General features: G+C 40.6%; 1 protein-coding gene across 1 annotated transcript; it reads left to right on the plus strand.

Moving 5' to 3' along the window:
- Positions 1-606: 606 nt before the first annotated feature.
- On the plus strand, positions 607-13,595 carry dcp1b (decapping mRNA 1B). Its single transcript, XM_072377675.1, has 11 exons — positions 607-991; positions 1,874-1,914; positions 2,305-2,432; positions 8,475-8,541; positions 8,885-9,083; positions 9,325-9,423; positions 9,700-10,474; positions 10,677-10,727; positions 11,485-11,714; positions 11,791-12,003; positions 12,192-13,595. Exons 1-11 carry the CDS (start codon positions 839-841, stop codon positions 12,252-12,254), a joined length of 2,019 nt encoding a protein of 672 aa, XP_072233776.1. The 5' UTR covers positions 607-838; the 3' UTR covers positions 12,255-13,595.
- Positions 13,596-13,889: the final 294 nt, after the last annotated feature.

Consider the following 13,889-nt stretch of genomic DNA (forward strand, 5'->3'; position numbering starts at 1 on the left):
AAGTGAATTAGACCAAGAGGGATGAGGAGTGTTTTATTCATCCTTTTAATGCCCCCCAGTGGATTGAATGAGAACTGTGACTGTGGAGTTGGACCCAACAGTCAGCCTCAGTGCATGGCAAGTCATACTGTTTTTCCACAGATGACAGAAAAGAGATGCATCAGCTGCTTTAGCGACACAACAAGAACCCAAAAAATTTAATGGTAATTCTTAAATAAAAGTATAAAAGAGTGAAATGTTCTTACAAGCTAAATATAGCCATTGTCAGCATCAGATTAGAGTTACAGAAACAGAAGTACAAAAATAAATTTAGCGTGTTTTGCTCATTGAACTATTATCGATGAAGAATGCGGGCATACTCACACAAATACGTAATCTACAGACAAGAATGTATATATATATATATATATATATATATATATATATATATATATAATACAGTTTGTTTCATGTTTTGGTTTTTGTTGCCATAGTGTTTAAAAAAGAAAATAAATTATAACCAAAAATGCCCAGGCATGTCTACAAGGCATTTTTATCGATTTTTCTTTGCATCGACCGTATCTCTGAGCTCGTAGTGCGACTACTCATGTCTAAGTTGTTTACAATCTCCCCGGCTAAACATGGCTGTTTTTAAACTCACTCATAGAAGTTAGCGCTCCGTAACTGTTGAAATTCTTACATTTGCAAATCCTAAATTACCAAACGGGCTACTGTCCATCTACCGATATAAGTGTCTCTTCCCCACCGCCGGTGGTTTTAGTTTGTTCATAAATCTTCCTGTCTCTTGACGCAGAAGCTAGTCGTGCTAGCTAGCTAGCTCACTTCTCTGTAGTTAACAATGACAGCGACTTCTGTAGGTAGCTGCCTTACCGCTAAAGGACTGGACATAAGTTTGGCTGCCCTGCAGCGACAGGACCCTTACATAAATAACATTGTGGACGTGGCCAGCCAAGTTGCCCTGTACACTTATAATAACAGGGCAAATGAATGGGTAAGTCTGAAGTTTGGTGAAAGATGCCGTGTGCTAACTTAGCTTAGCTTCGTCTTTCACTCTGATGGGCGCGCTTTATCACCGCAGATTTACTTTAGCAGAATCCTGAACACTGTCATAATCGGGGATTTGAGTACGTATTTTTTATAAGAAAATTAAGTGTTCAAAATGTTTTATTTTAATTCGCTGTAGTATAACGCCACACAATCCCAGAGACAACCGCTGTCCCCTTACTCTTAAAAAAAAAAAAAAAAAAGTTTGACTCATTTTATTTACTCAGTTGGTAACGTTATGCACTTCAGGAAGAACCTTCTTGTTAACATAACTTTGAGGCCAGTTTTAGCATTGGCTTTCGGGTTCACTTCAAACACTTTTGAAGTATTTTAATGGACCTGTCCCATTGTATCTACCTGTACTGCTGCATGCATATGTCCCGCCTCGCCCTCTCAGGTGAGCACACGAGAGGCTTTTAATTGTTCCCAAAAACGCGATGCAAACTCAGAGGTGATGGAGGTTTTGCGGTTGTTGCTCCGAAAACTGCGGGACGATTTGCCAGTGCACGTTAGGCAGGCTTTTACTCGTTTTAAAAACACACTTTTACTCCCTGGCCTGTGAGATGTTGACTGTGACCTTATATTATATTATATACTACATAGTTCAGTTCTCGTGTATTTCTGTAAATTTTATCCTTGGCCTGTGTGTCTTTGGGTCAAGACGTTTGTCTTCACTTGGGTCAGCCTTGCTGCTGTTTTTAAAGTGCTTTACTGATAAAGTGATATCTTATATTATGGTTTTATAAACACGGTGCAGCTCAAATAAATGAGAGGAATGAGGTTAGTACACTTGATTTTTGACATGGTTGGTTTCTCGTCTGTTTTTCAGGAGAAGACAGAAGTTGAAGGCACCCTTTTTATCTACACAAGGTAATGCAATTTTTGGATGAGCTTAATATCCCACCATCAATATTGTTTTACCCGATAAAGTCTGTGATTTGTAGCACATTCTTACGGAGAAGTCGGCCCTAATGGTTACTTTGCCGTCAATATTCACAGTCGGATACATTTGTTGTTAGAATCATTTGCTTTTTCTCAGTTATACTGTTGTCCCATTTGGATTAGTTTTTGTTTTGCATTATTTTGTGCTTGGGAGTCTTGATTTTTGTAAAACAAGGCTTTTTTAAGTATTGACACCACCATCCACAACTGGTATTTAATGCAATGTAAAAACTGTTAAAGTGAGTTTTGTTTGCAGTCTGTTGTGGATTCTCAATTTTCTTTTTTTTTGCAATGTGCTGAACCCTCTTTGAATTTCAGGCAGGCATCTCCCAGGCATGGATTCACAATTATGAACCGACTCAACATGGAGAATCTGACCGAGCCGATCACAAAGGACCTGGACTTTCAGCTCCAGGACCCCTTCCTGCTGTACCGCAATGCACGACGTAAGGCAAACAGCAACACAGATACGAACACGCCCTCAAACTTAGTATGTTTGCCTGCTGCTAATGTCATTTGTTCTCAACACTGTAATCACATATTTATTGTACTTTTAGAATTTTTCTGTTAGATATTCTGTGAACTGAGTCGCAGACGTCAGCACCTGAATCCCACATCATAGTTTTTACTTTAATTTCTCTCCAGCTTCATCATTTTCTATAATCAGTTTCAATATTAGTCCAAAATGGCTTGAATTGTGGTTGTATTTGTTGTGCAGATCTGTCTGAAAGGATTTTCTTTTTTTTGGTTATTGCTTTTGGCTACTCCGCTGGCTCTGTAGAAGCCAAATAAGATCATATTCTTGTGACTCTGATTTGTGATCACGTCTAAAAAAACAGGTTCATTTATGGCCATAGGGAGGAAGTTAGATAAAAGATTATGAAAGGGCAATATGTAGATCATTTTGAGTGGGGACCAGTAGTTCCATTTATGGAGCTAAGCAAAAGGTATTTTAGTGAATTTTATCAGCCCAGACTCTCCCTGAGACCTACATATGGCTCTCTCACACACAATCACATTGCTAAGTGTGCCTGTGGGACAAGAGTCTGACAGCACTACAAAAGCAGCCTGTACAGATTAGATACACCGCATCAGTCACTGATAACCTAAACACACACTCACTCAGAAGCTGCTGACACACATAGAGACTCCCTCTGCCCGCCTCTCTATATTGGACTCTCCATCAGGCTGGGTAAAAGCCACGTGGGATCAATGGATTCCTTATGCCTGCTTTGATGCTTGAGCTATTTTTCTTTAATGACACATAGTCATTAATAAACATCCTTGAGGCTCGGTGGAATAACGTGTAAGGCAGACGTTCCTCAGTGTCCTCTTTAGACCTTTTGCACCTGCTTTGAAGGTGCAAATGGCTCATTAAAGATGATATGTGATAGTGCTTGCCTCTGGTCAGAGCATCCGTAATGGTAATGAATTTTAAGTGTGAGGCTGACTCATTTTTCGTGGGAAGGAACGAAACCTTAAAGTCACAAAACCAGTAATCACAACACAGTTGATGACTGTTTCCTCTGTTAAAACTGAAGTTTTGAGTTAAAGAGGGGGTGGATACATGGCAAACATAATGGCCAAACCTAATGGTAGCTCCAACTGATTGCTCTGATTAAAGAAGGATGATAAAACACCCAAAAAAGGAAATATGAATAATGGTTGTAATTAGAGTGATTTTTATCACCATACTTGCTTTGATTTAGTTTGATTGCTATGCCGAAATTTGATTCTAAGCATGCACATCCATGACAAAGTTGAGCCTTTTGGATTAAAAAAAAAAAAAGGCATGAGTCATGCACATTAACAGAAAAACATCACCTCAGATTATCTAAGATGCATCCAAAGCACACATACACCCCAACCAACCCATCCACCAATGAGAGCACCAGTAAACTAACATTTACTCAGCATTTACAGGATGATGTGCGCAGGGAGGCATTACAGGTCACAGAAAATGTGTTTTCATTGGCTAACATCAGATTTGTAAGTTGTTAGCATGGCTGCCAATCTCAGTGCATTGTGACCTCTTGGTGGAGGGGTCGTGGAGTCTTATCATTAGACAAACATGGAGCCCTCTGTGCTGCTGTAACTTCCTGGAATGGCAGTTGGCACAAAGTGGCACGCTGGGCTAAAAATAAATGGTGAAGATATACCACAGAACAGAGCAAGATTCAGGGAAGAGAAGTTTAGTCTGAGCAAGACGTGATATCCCTGTCCGCGGGAGCCTGAAGGAGGCTTTTGACATTCCTGTCTTTAAGCGATTGCAGTTTTCTATCAGTTTCCCCTACCTCAGTCGTACTGCCTTGATTTGTGTCTGTTGCTGAAGAATATTTTTGACCAGATTAAATCCTGCACTCTAGATTTATCTTTAGGATATGGTAAACACAGTTTGGTTTGCAATTTATATGCAATATAGCTGGTTTTCTGTGCCATTTAACCCTTTCAGATGTTCATCATGATCTGCCCTTACATCAACACTTGTGAAGATGTAAGCTTAACTGATATTTGCAGCTCACTTCTTAGATACCCTTGATGTAGTCAACAGTAGGTCTCTCTTAACTTTAATCTTCTAGATATCAATGTAGAGACAATCCTACCTCCTGGTCGGACATATGTGTATCCCAGGTCTTTCTCTGACACCAGCAAGCCCTTAAATCTGACTTCAGGTTCCTCCTCCAGCCTCTCATGTTTAGGTTTCCGGTGAAACAGACTTCTCAGCATGGCTTCACAGTCTGGAGCTGTTCGCCTCTTTCAGTCTATCCACAACTTGCTTAGATTGATCTTGAATCGCTGCTCCAGTTATTTTGCCTCTGGGAAAAAGCTCAATAAAAAAGATGCCAAAGATGATGTGACAATCCGTCCTATAAGTTGTTTCTTCCTTGAAGATGAATATGCACGGGTGGCACTGTATAAATGTCCTTTGAGTTGACTCAAATGGTGCACACACAGCTTTCACAGCTGTTGTGGTGCTGCCTCTTCAGATCTGGGTCTCAGTGGCAAAAGATACCTGCAGTTAAGTTGTGAAGTTGTTACAATATCGTCTTCTTTGCTGAATGTTTCATAAGGCTGTAAATCTCAGAATTTACTCCTCCTCCAATGTCATGAATTCCATTCCTACAAACAAAGTAATTGAAGGCTCTTCTCTTACGACAGTAATTCCAAGCAAGGATGTTTTTCAGTCCAAGAGCACTCACCCCTGATAAACTTCCAGAAACTGCACACAGGATATAAGAGTCGCAAAGCTGGTTGTCATGACTGATGCTGTGAGTTTTCTTCCCAAATGTGATCTCATACAGAAGGAAAACCGCTCATAATCCAGCTTGGTCAGCACTGCTCTTTAAAAAATGTCTGCATTTCTAACTAAATGGCAAAATATGAAAAGTATCCTCAGAGTAGTCTCTGTGGTACAGTTTGGCTAACGGCACAGCACAGGTACTGTTTTGTCAAAGCACATTAAAACGTCAGTATTGTAAATGTAGCAGAATGTTCTACATCAGCTGTAAATCTAGTTAAACACACTATTTCCAATGGTGGACGGTTAGAAATTATTGTTAAGCAGTCATCCCACGTGCTCACGCTTTTGCCTGGTTTGTCCTAGTCCCAGAATGTTTAAGTTGTGAGTCACTTGCTGATGTCACTGGGTAGGTTATTACAGGGTTTCCGTTATGGCTTGTTTAAACTAGATAGAAAAGCCTCTGTTTTGGGAGTCTTCTGTGGTTTTGAAGTCATCAGCCGTCTCTGTCGCTGTCCTGAACTTAACTTCTGATGATCCTGATGAAGTTATCTTCCCACACGACCAATTAGTTGAGTTCCCAGCCGAGATGATTTGGATCTTGGCTTGAGGCACACATTTCAAATGTCCCTCTGTCTCCCTGCCCCTCTCCTTCAATGACAAGTGGCCACACTGGAGCTCCCCCTCTTTTCTGTTCTGTGCTGTTTTTGGTGGTGCTACTGGTTGTAGTCCTCCTCCCGCCTTCCCTCTGTCAGTCTCACTCTTTCTTTTCCCCTCTGTCTGGATGGAAAGGAGACTCTAGATTTCCTACAGGTCAGAAGTCAGGATAACTGACACATGATTGTTTGCTGCTGGAACTGTGGAGATCTATTAGACGCACCTTTCCCACCTTTTGTCTTGTCCACTTTACTTTCACCCTGTGTGGCTGAGATGGAGCAGATCAGGGAATTTGTCTAAAATGTCACAGATTCTCGTCTAGCTGTCTTTTTTCTTTTTCAGCTCAGCATTTTTTCAAGCTCAAGAGCTCCTAGAACTACATGTTCCTATTTTGATGGACTTCATAATCTCCTCTCCGACACACCTCACTTCTTTCTATCTATTTTCCTCAATTTTCCTGCTGTTTGGCTTGAACTGTTTGTGTCGCTCTGTTTCTGTCAAACAGTGTCATCTCCTCTGGGCACTAAGTGGCTCTGGCTCCACCAGTCAGTCTTGCACTATAGTTACTTATTTGGTACAGGGCAGATTTTCCCAGGCTCAACTTAACTCTGTGTCTCTGCCTCCCCCTCCCTGTCTGTTCCCCTCATCCACATTGACCTCCGTGGTCTGTCCGTCTGTGTGGGAATGTTTGTTGTATCCACCACTTAAGTGTAGTCCTCACTTAGATTTGTCTTGATTAATAAGTCTTTTTTTATATCTCCATTCTTCAACACCTTGCCTTTTTGTTCTTTTTGGGATTCACGTCGTCCTTTCAGATGACAGCTGCCTTGTTGAGGTCTGAGTGTCAACATTACATTTCAGTAATTCTTTAGTGCTGCTAGAAATCAGTGCTTGCTCATATTTACACTCTTTTCATCTAATACTTTTAGTCTCTAGTTTCTATTTTTTTCCCTTGGTGTCTATATTTTACTCAAGGCTCACATGCTTATATTTAGACAGGTATTAAAGGGGACATATTAAAAATAAAGAGCACGTTATTAGAGTAAATGTACTAGCTCAAAATCTTGCATAAAACACAAAACGCACTTTGTTGAGGACTCCCATGGTTTGAAAATATCAGCTCAGAAGAAAATTATCCAGCCTTCAGCTTCAAATCAGGCTGCATTCATTTGCTCTACCTTGGAAATGGGAAGTTGGAATTCTTTCGCTCTTGCTTGTTGCTTTGCTATAACATTCTTATCAGTAGTCTTATAATGTACTTGACTGAGGAAAGAAATTAGCTTATAATGCTCTATCAGTACTACATTTTATTGCAGCTTTTTTTCCTCACCAGGAAATCTGACTTCCTGTTGGTGTGCTTGATTTTTTTTATTTTATTTTTTTTCTTCCTCCAATTGGAAGTTGGAAATTCTGATTTCCTGTTTGTCACAGACACAGCATTACAGTAAGCAGCCAATACTAGAACTAATTTGTTATTTCATGAAGAAGTTGTCCTTATAAGAAAAGGTTTTAATGTTGGTTCGAGCACAAAGGAATGGAGCGTAATTTAAGCTCAGAGCTTTTGTCGCCCTTATGCAATGGATAAGTCTCTACATGGTTTTTAATTGGCATATTTTAACTGGCTGGCCTGCTGTTAGGTTACTCGGCCTTTGGTTTGGCCAGTTTGATGACTGTCAGTTAACCATGTTTACCAGTTTTAGCTCCCTGGCTTTATTTTCCATGCGCTCTCTCATTGGGTTATTGAGTACTTATGATCTCAAAATAGGCAGACCACACAAGATGAATAGATCACTCTAAGCCCCAAAATATGCTGATCTGAATAAATTTGTGTTTTAAAAAAGGAGCTGATGTACTGTTACTTCTGTGATATTTTAACTGAAGCACGTCGCTGACATTTCATTAAAACCTCAGGAAACTGTGACAGCTTGTGATAAAAAGGCTATGATATGTCTCTTTTAATATTTTATTAGTTTATCATGCGGATACGTAAAATATCGCATCTCTCTCCACTGACTGGAATTATGTAAATATGAGGCGATGCTCTTTGAGCATGCAGATGATAAACCGCATGCATGGAAAAGTAAAAGTCACTGTGTAATGTAGTGGAACCCACTTACAAGCTGCTGTGTAACACTGTGGCTGAACATTTAAGTGTCTTTTCCTCCCTTTCTAATCATATTTCTGCACTTCAGCAGACTCCTGGGGCCCATGTTTCACTGCATAATGTTCCTGGCTTCTGTTCCCAATGGCTCGGTTGGGAAATGACTCATTTCAAACCCGGGGTTTTGACCCAGCAAGGCTAATAATTACATATCAGTTGTCTGCTCTGATGTCATAGCAGCAAAATTGAGCTACTGCATGTCTGTGCATTTATTTGATTGTGAGCGTATGGTAGGTCGGTATCCTCATTTTGTTGTCTGGTGACCTTACCAGGGAGCACATCTCAGACCAGAACACGCAGTTTCAGTAACCTGATTTATTAATTTATTTTCTACAACATCATCACTGCACACCACAGCATTACGTTGGTTTTTTATTACGTAATGTGTTCAAAAGTTCACTGCCTCAAGTCCTCTCTGTCTTCCTCTTCCAGTGGTTATCCATGGGATTTGGTTCTATGATCAACAGGACTGTCAACGCATTGCCCAGAGGATGAGGACGTAAGTAAATAAATAATGGTAGGATAATATTTTCAAAGAAAGAAATTTAAATTTAAAATGCATTACGCCTCACTGGTGGTGACATATTTTTATCTTAATGTGGCAAAAACATACCGTAGATGAAAAGGCCAGAAAGAATTGTACTATTTGATTATTTTAGTTATTTACCAAAACCATATTCAAGTTACATATATAAAGATTGACTTGCATATATAAGAGCTATTATTCCTAATTCATTCAACCAATTTAGATGTGGATACCTTCAACTCAAGCTGAGAGTCGCATAGCCCGTATCCCTTTATATATCTGTGATTTGAATGTGTTACTGGTTTTTTTTGTGCAGTCTGACACAGCAGGAGCAGATCTTTGCTCAGTCCCAGGGTGGCTGGTTGTCCCCAAGGAGAGGAGGAGTAGAAGCTGTTGGAGAAGGAGAAGGAAAAGGAGGAGGAGGAGGAGGAGGAGGAAGAGGACGAGGAAATAGTGAGGCAAAGGCAGTGGACATTCTCCAGATGTTGACCAAAGCGCGTACAGAGTATGACAAGGTATAGGAACACTAAAGAGTCCTGTTTAGTGAAAATGAAACCAACAGAACATTTTTCGAGATTTTAGATTGATGTTTCTTCAGTCTGAGTAGTAAGATACCAAGAATTACCTCAGCTCTTCCATAAGTTACGTATAATATTGTATTTTCCTGTCTGGGATGTCTCCATAAATCTCTTATTTTGTAATTATGCCTCAGTATATGTGTCTCAGTTTTATTATCTTCCTTTATGTCCCTCTCAGGAAAAGTCTACCTCGGAGCCAAAGGAGATTGGTGGCAGCAGTGTTTTATGTGGAAACCCAAACCTGATCAAACCAATACCAGTTAAACCAAACTCTCAGGTATAACATCTACCTCCGATGTCAGTCCGCAGTAGGACAGAGCACAGATATAAATCAAACATTGTGTTTTATCTATTTGCACGTGTTTTATTTATATATTTTAATATATATATATGTCTTATATTATAAAGTGATTAAAGATAAAGAAAAAATGATAGTGCCATTTCTTAACTTTTATGTTTTATTATTGTGTGAAAACATTTTGACCAAAGTTCTTCTGGTTGTCATCTCATGGCTGCCCCTTTGTTTGTGCTCCTTTTCTTTTGTGTCATCCAGGACAGTGAAGGCATAGAGCCCAAGCCTCTCTCTTTGGCCTCTCTGTTTGGTTCTCAACACCAGCATCACCACCCCTCTAAATTTGACCCGCTCCCTCCTGTGACAACAGGGAAAGTTGCTCGCCCTCCTGTCGCCCGCACACTGACCTACGACGATGCCGTAAACTCTGGCAGAAGTGTCCCCCCCACTGGTGGGAGCATCTCTCTCACTGGGAGCTCAGATAGAGATGTCAGACCTGTAGCTGGGGAAGAGGGTAAAAATGTTGTGGCCATACTGCAGAGTCCCAACCCTGCCCACCAGGAGGTGGCCAGCCAACCACAGCACTGCCCGGCCATCGCAAAGCTCATGCAGGGACAGAAGGGTGTAGGGGGAACTCTTCAGACGGTGTCAGAGTCCCCTGAGAACCGGCTGTGTGACAACGGGCTGCCACTTGAACATCACCACCACCATCATCATCTGTACCATCATCAGCATCAGCAGCAGCACCACCATCATCATCACCAGCAGCAGCAGCTTCAACCTGACCCAATAAAGAGACTTTTGCAGATCCATGCACCTCCTCCACTCGCCACGTCCTTCTCTGCTCCTCCCTGTTGCTCCAACCCTCCACCTCTGCAGCAGAACCCTCACTTCCCCTCCAAGTCTGTAATAGCAGATTCCATGTCATGTTCCCACCTTCAAGCACAGCAAAACCAGCAGGTGCTCTTCAGCCTTTTTAAGTCTCAGGCAGAAGCTCTGCGCCACAGCCAGACAGCTTCAGCTACACTGGGATCAGGTGGGATGTGTATTTTGGTTTCGCTATTCTCGAAAAAGCAAAATAACTAAATAGTTAATAACTGTAGAACATACACATTTCTACCACTTTTTGTCCAAAAATAGATGGAAATATTAGAATATATGTAAATACTATTAAAAGATAATTTCAAGAAATGAAAGATTTCTGTAACATTTTTATGATATCTTTGATGCTTTATCAGGTTTTCTGCCATCTCAGCTGGCTCAGGACCCAGGCATTCTGCCTATACATGGTATGTACAAATTTTAGTGACACAGCTTCCATTTTGCAACAATTAAACTCATACAACACAGCTTCTCATTCTGTCTGAGGCTTAAAATCTTCTAAAATATCTACTGCTTTGATTACTAACATGCCACAGCCAGCTGCATTAGTTGCTGATTTGGCTCGTCTTCTATGCTGCTGCTACCAACAGTTAATTTGGCTGTTACAGTAGTTTGTGGCCACTATAAGAAACTTAATTGACGGCTGCAAGGTCTCACTTATGAAAGACATATTTAGTTCAATTGGACTTCCAGTCACAATGAATTAACAATCACAGAGGAACTAAATGCATTGAATGTTTGCTTGGCTGTTGTCTTTTGTAAAAGCCAAAAGCAGAAAAAACAGGGTACAAGTGAAGCCCATTTTTCTTCTTTAATTCCGACAGGTCAGCATATGAAACCTTTGTTTTTTGATCATGATAAATTGTAGACTACTCAGCATTTAATGCAGTGCAATCCCAGGAAAATATACAGCTACATTTAGGCTCCAACTGCAGTTTCTGCTGACTGCTCAATTGTCTGAATTTTGTTATTTTTGCTGCACTCAAAAATGTCAGATTGCATCTGTGGGTCAACGATTAATTCAGTACTCTTACGGGTATTTGACGTAAGCGTGTATCTCTTTCTCCCTCTTTCTTTCTGTAAATCCTAAAGATTCCTTTTTTGTCTTTGTGCGCTCTATAAATGAATCTAATAATTTGATCCTTTCCTCTCCCTTGTTGTCAGGTCTTTCTCCCCAGATACAAGGTGTGGTGTCGCCTCACGAGCTGCTACAAAAGCTTCGGCTGGTCCAGCAGGAACAAAGCCTGACTTCTCACGATCCACCTAGACCTCATCCAGGTCTGGCCCCTCGATTCCTGGGGCCCACCCAAAATCAGGATGCAAGCACATCTCTAGGCACAGTCTCAACCCTGACCACAGCCACCGCAGGTCAAAAAGCTGCACTTCAATTTCAGGTAAAGCACAGTGCATTAACTTTAGAAGTCAGCACCGGTGGATATACAGTTCTGATAAGTTTCCCTGTCTGTGCAGGTCATTTCCCCCCAGCGGATACCAGCTACTGTGGCCCCCACTCTGCTCCTTTCTCCAAATGTGTTCATACAGACGAAGCCTAGTTGTGGGCTGCCAGCGGTTGCTCAGAACAGCTGCCCTGCCCCATCAACCCTGTCCCGGCCATCGCTGCAGAAGGAGGTCGGAGTCCTTTCTAGAAACCAGCTTCAAGCCACGCTTCTGCATCTGATCCAGGTAAAACTGCTGAATGTATCTCGTCCATTTTTGGTCTACCACCTCACACTTGACATTAGTTGATTTTACGTTGTGATCTAATGAGGGCTTCAGTTTTCAGTTATGGGAAAAGTTCAGTGGATGTGATGATCCACAAAGATGTGTGAACAAAAGCTTCCGGTCCTAAGTTGCTTACTTGTGTATTTCAGACTGACAGCTCATTCCTGGACTCCATCTATGATGCGTACGTCAGCCGCTTTGCTAAAGACTAACAACAGCAAGTACTGATGACTCTGTTTCTGCACACTCTGTCCAAAGGCATATTCCAACAACAAATATGGACGAACTGCTTCTTCCTCCAAAATGAACCTCAGTGCACCTCCTGTGCACCATCAACCTTAACTTCACTCTTAATCAACTTTGTTGATGCCAAAAAAAAAAAGGGAGGACAAAAACTAATTTCTCCATGTATTTTCCCCCAGCACCAAACCCAACTTTTTTTATTCCTGCTTTTCATCCTGGCTCAAATCAAAAGTTGCGTAAATGTTGCCCTGATGTAGTTTAGAAATGTAGCCCATCTATTTTCAGAGAAGACAAAACGTGCTCCGCCGTCAGTTTTTCCAAGATGTTTGTGATGGTAACCGGCAAAATTGTAATGGTAACCGTCGCAGTTTTTTTTCAGTTTAAGTGCAGCAACCTTTTGTTTTATCATATTTTATTTCTGCTCCCCTTCCAGCCAACAGCCAGCATCCTGGCCCTTAAAAAGGTCCGACACCTCTCTATAGGACATGCTCAAACTCGGTTTTAAGCATTTTAAGGTCTTGCCCACCATGCTTTGAAATGATCTTTTGAATCATACTTATGTGTCTTATATGTGTTTTCTCTGTTGCTTTTTATTGTGCAACAATTTTTCAAGAGGCAGAATGTTGTTTATGAGTGCAGATGGTGCATGTTATTTAAGAGGATGAGTGATGCTGCAGCAACATGTTATCCTCTTATGTTTTTAATGTGTACTTTACAGTTGTATAGGAGAGGGGTTTGTTGACTTTTACTGCACTTTGTAACATAACCAGTGCTTTGTTAGTTTTACTCATTCAGTTTTGACGAAGAAAGGAAATAACTTGGGATTGGTCCAGCTTGATGATACGAGAAAATGTCAACCAGCACTACTACCTCACACCTCAAAGTCGGATAGTCTAAAAGGGATTTTTGTTTCAGCTTATCCAAAAAGGTTTTCATTGTTTCCAGCATACAGAAAAATCAGGTAAATTAACGGTTGTCAAAAAGACAACAGCCGACAAGGTATTTCACATATCCTGTAATAACCGTTTAGAGTTCTCAGGCTAGTTTAAAATAAAAAAAAAAGAGAGAGAAAACATTATCAAAGTGAGGCAGACATTTTTTTAATGAAAAGCATTTTCAGAGCACTGTTAAACAACTGTAACTCCACTGTATGAAATGTAATTTACTCTTTTAGTTTAAAAGAAAGCAGATCATTTGTTTTGGTACGAACTCATTTAGCCCGTGTTCGGATGTGTGCTTTGCCTTCAGCCCGTGAACTTAAACCCGGTCGGCATCGGCAACAAAGGCAGAGAATTTGTTAAATGAACAAAAGAACTCTTTTTCCTATTTTTGTACTCGAAAAAAAAAAAAAGGAGAACAATGCTTGGTGCTGATAATACAAATAACCAGCATGTTACGATTAAAGACACATCCACAATTTAAGCAAATGTCATCATTTTTAAGTTATTTGTGGTTTTTTATTTAGTTTCAGAAAATTCCATCGAAACATTTTTCATGTTAACATTCGAGATGTTTTGAAACTGTGATGTTCTATTCAGCATTTCTACCCACGTTTTGTTTCCTTTTGTCTGGAATATATATTTTAATTGGCTATTAAATATTGT

The sequence above is a fragment of the Leuresthes tenuis genome, unplaced genomic scaffold, assembly GCF_036924035.1.
Source record: "Leuresthes tenuis unplaced genomic scaffold, fLeuTen1.0.hap1 SCAF_23, whole genome shotgun sequence".
Lineage (NCBI taxonomy): Eukaryota > Metazoa > Chordata > Actinopteri > Atheriniformes > Atherinopsidae > Leuresthes > Leuresthes tenuis.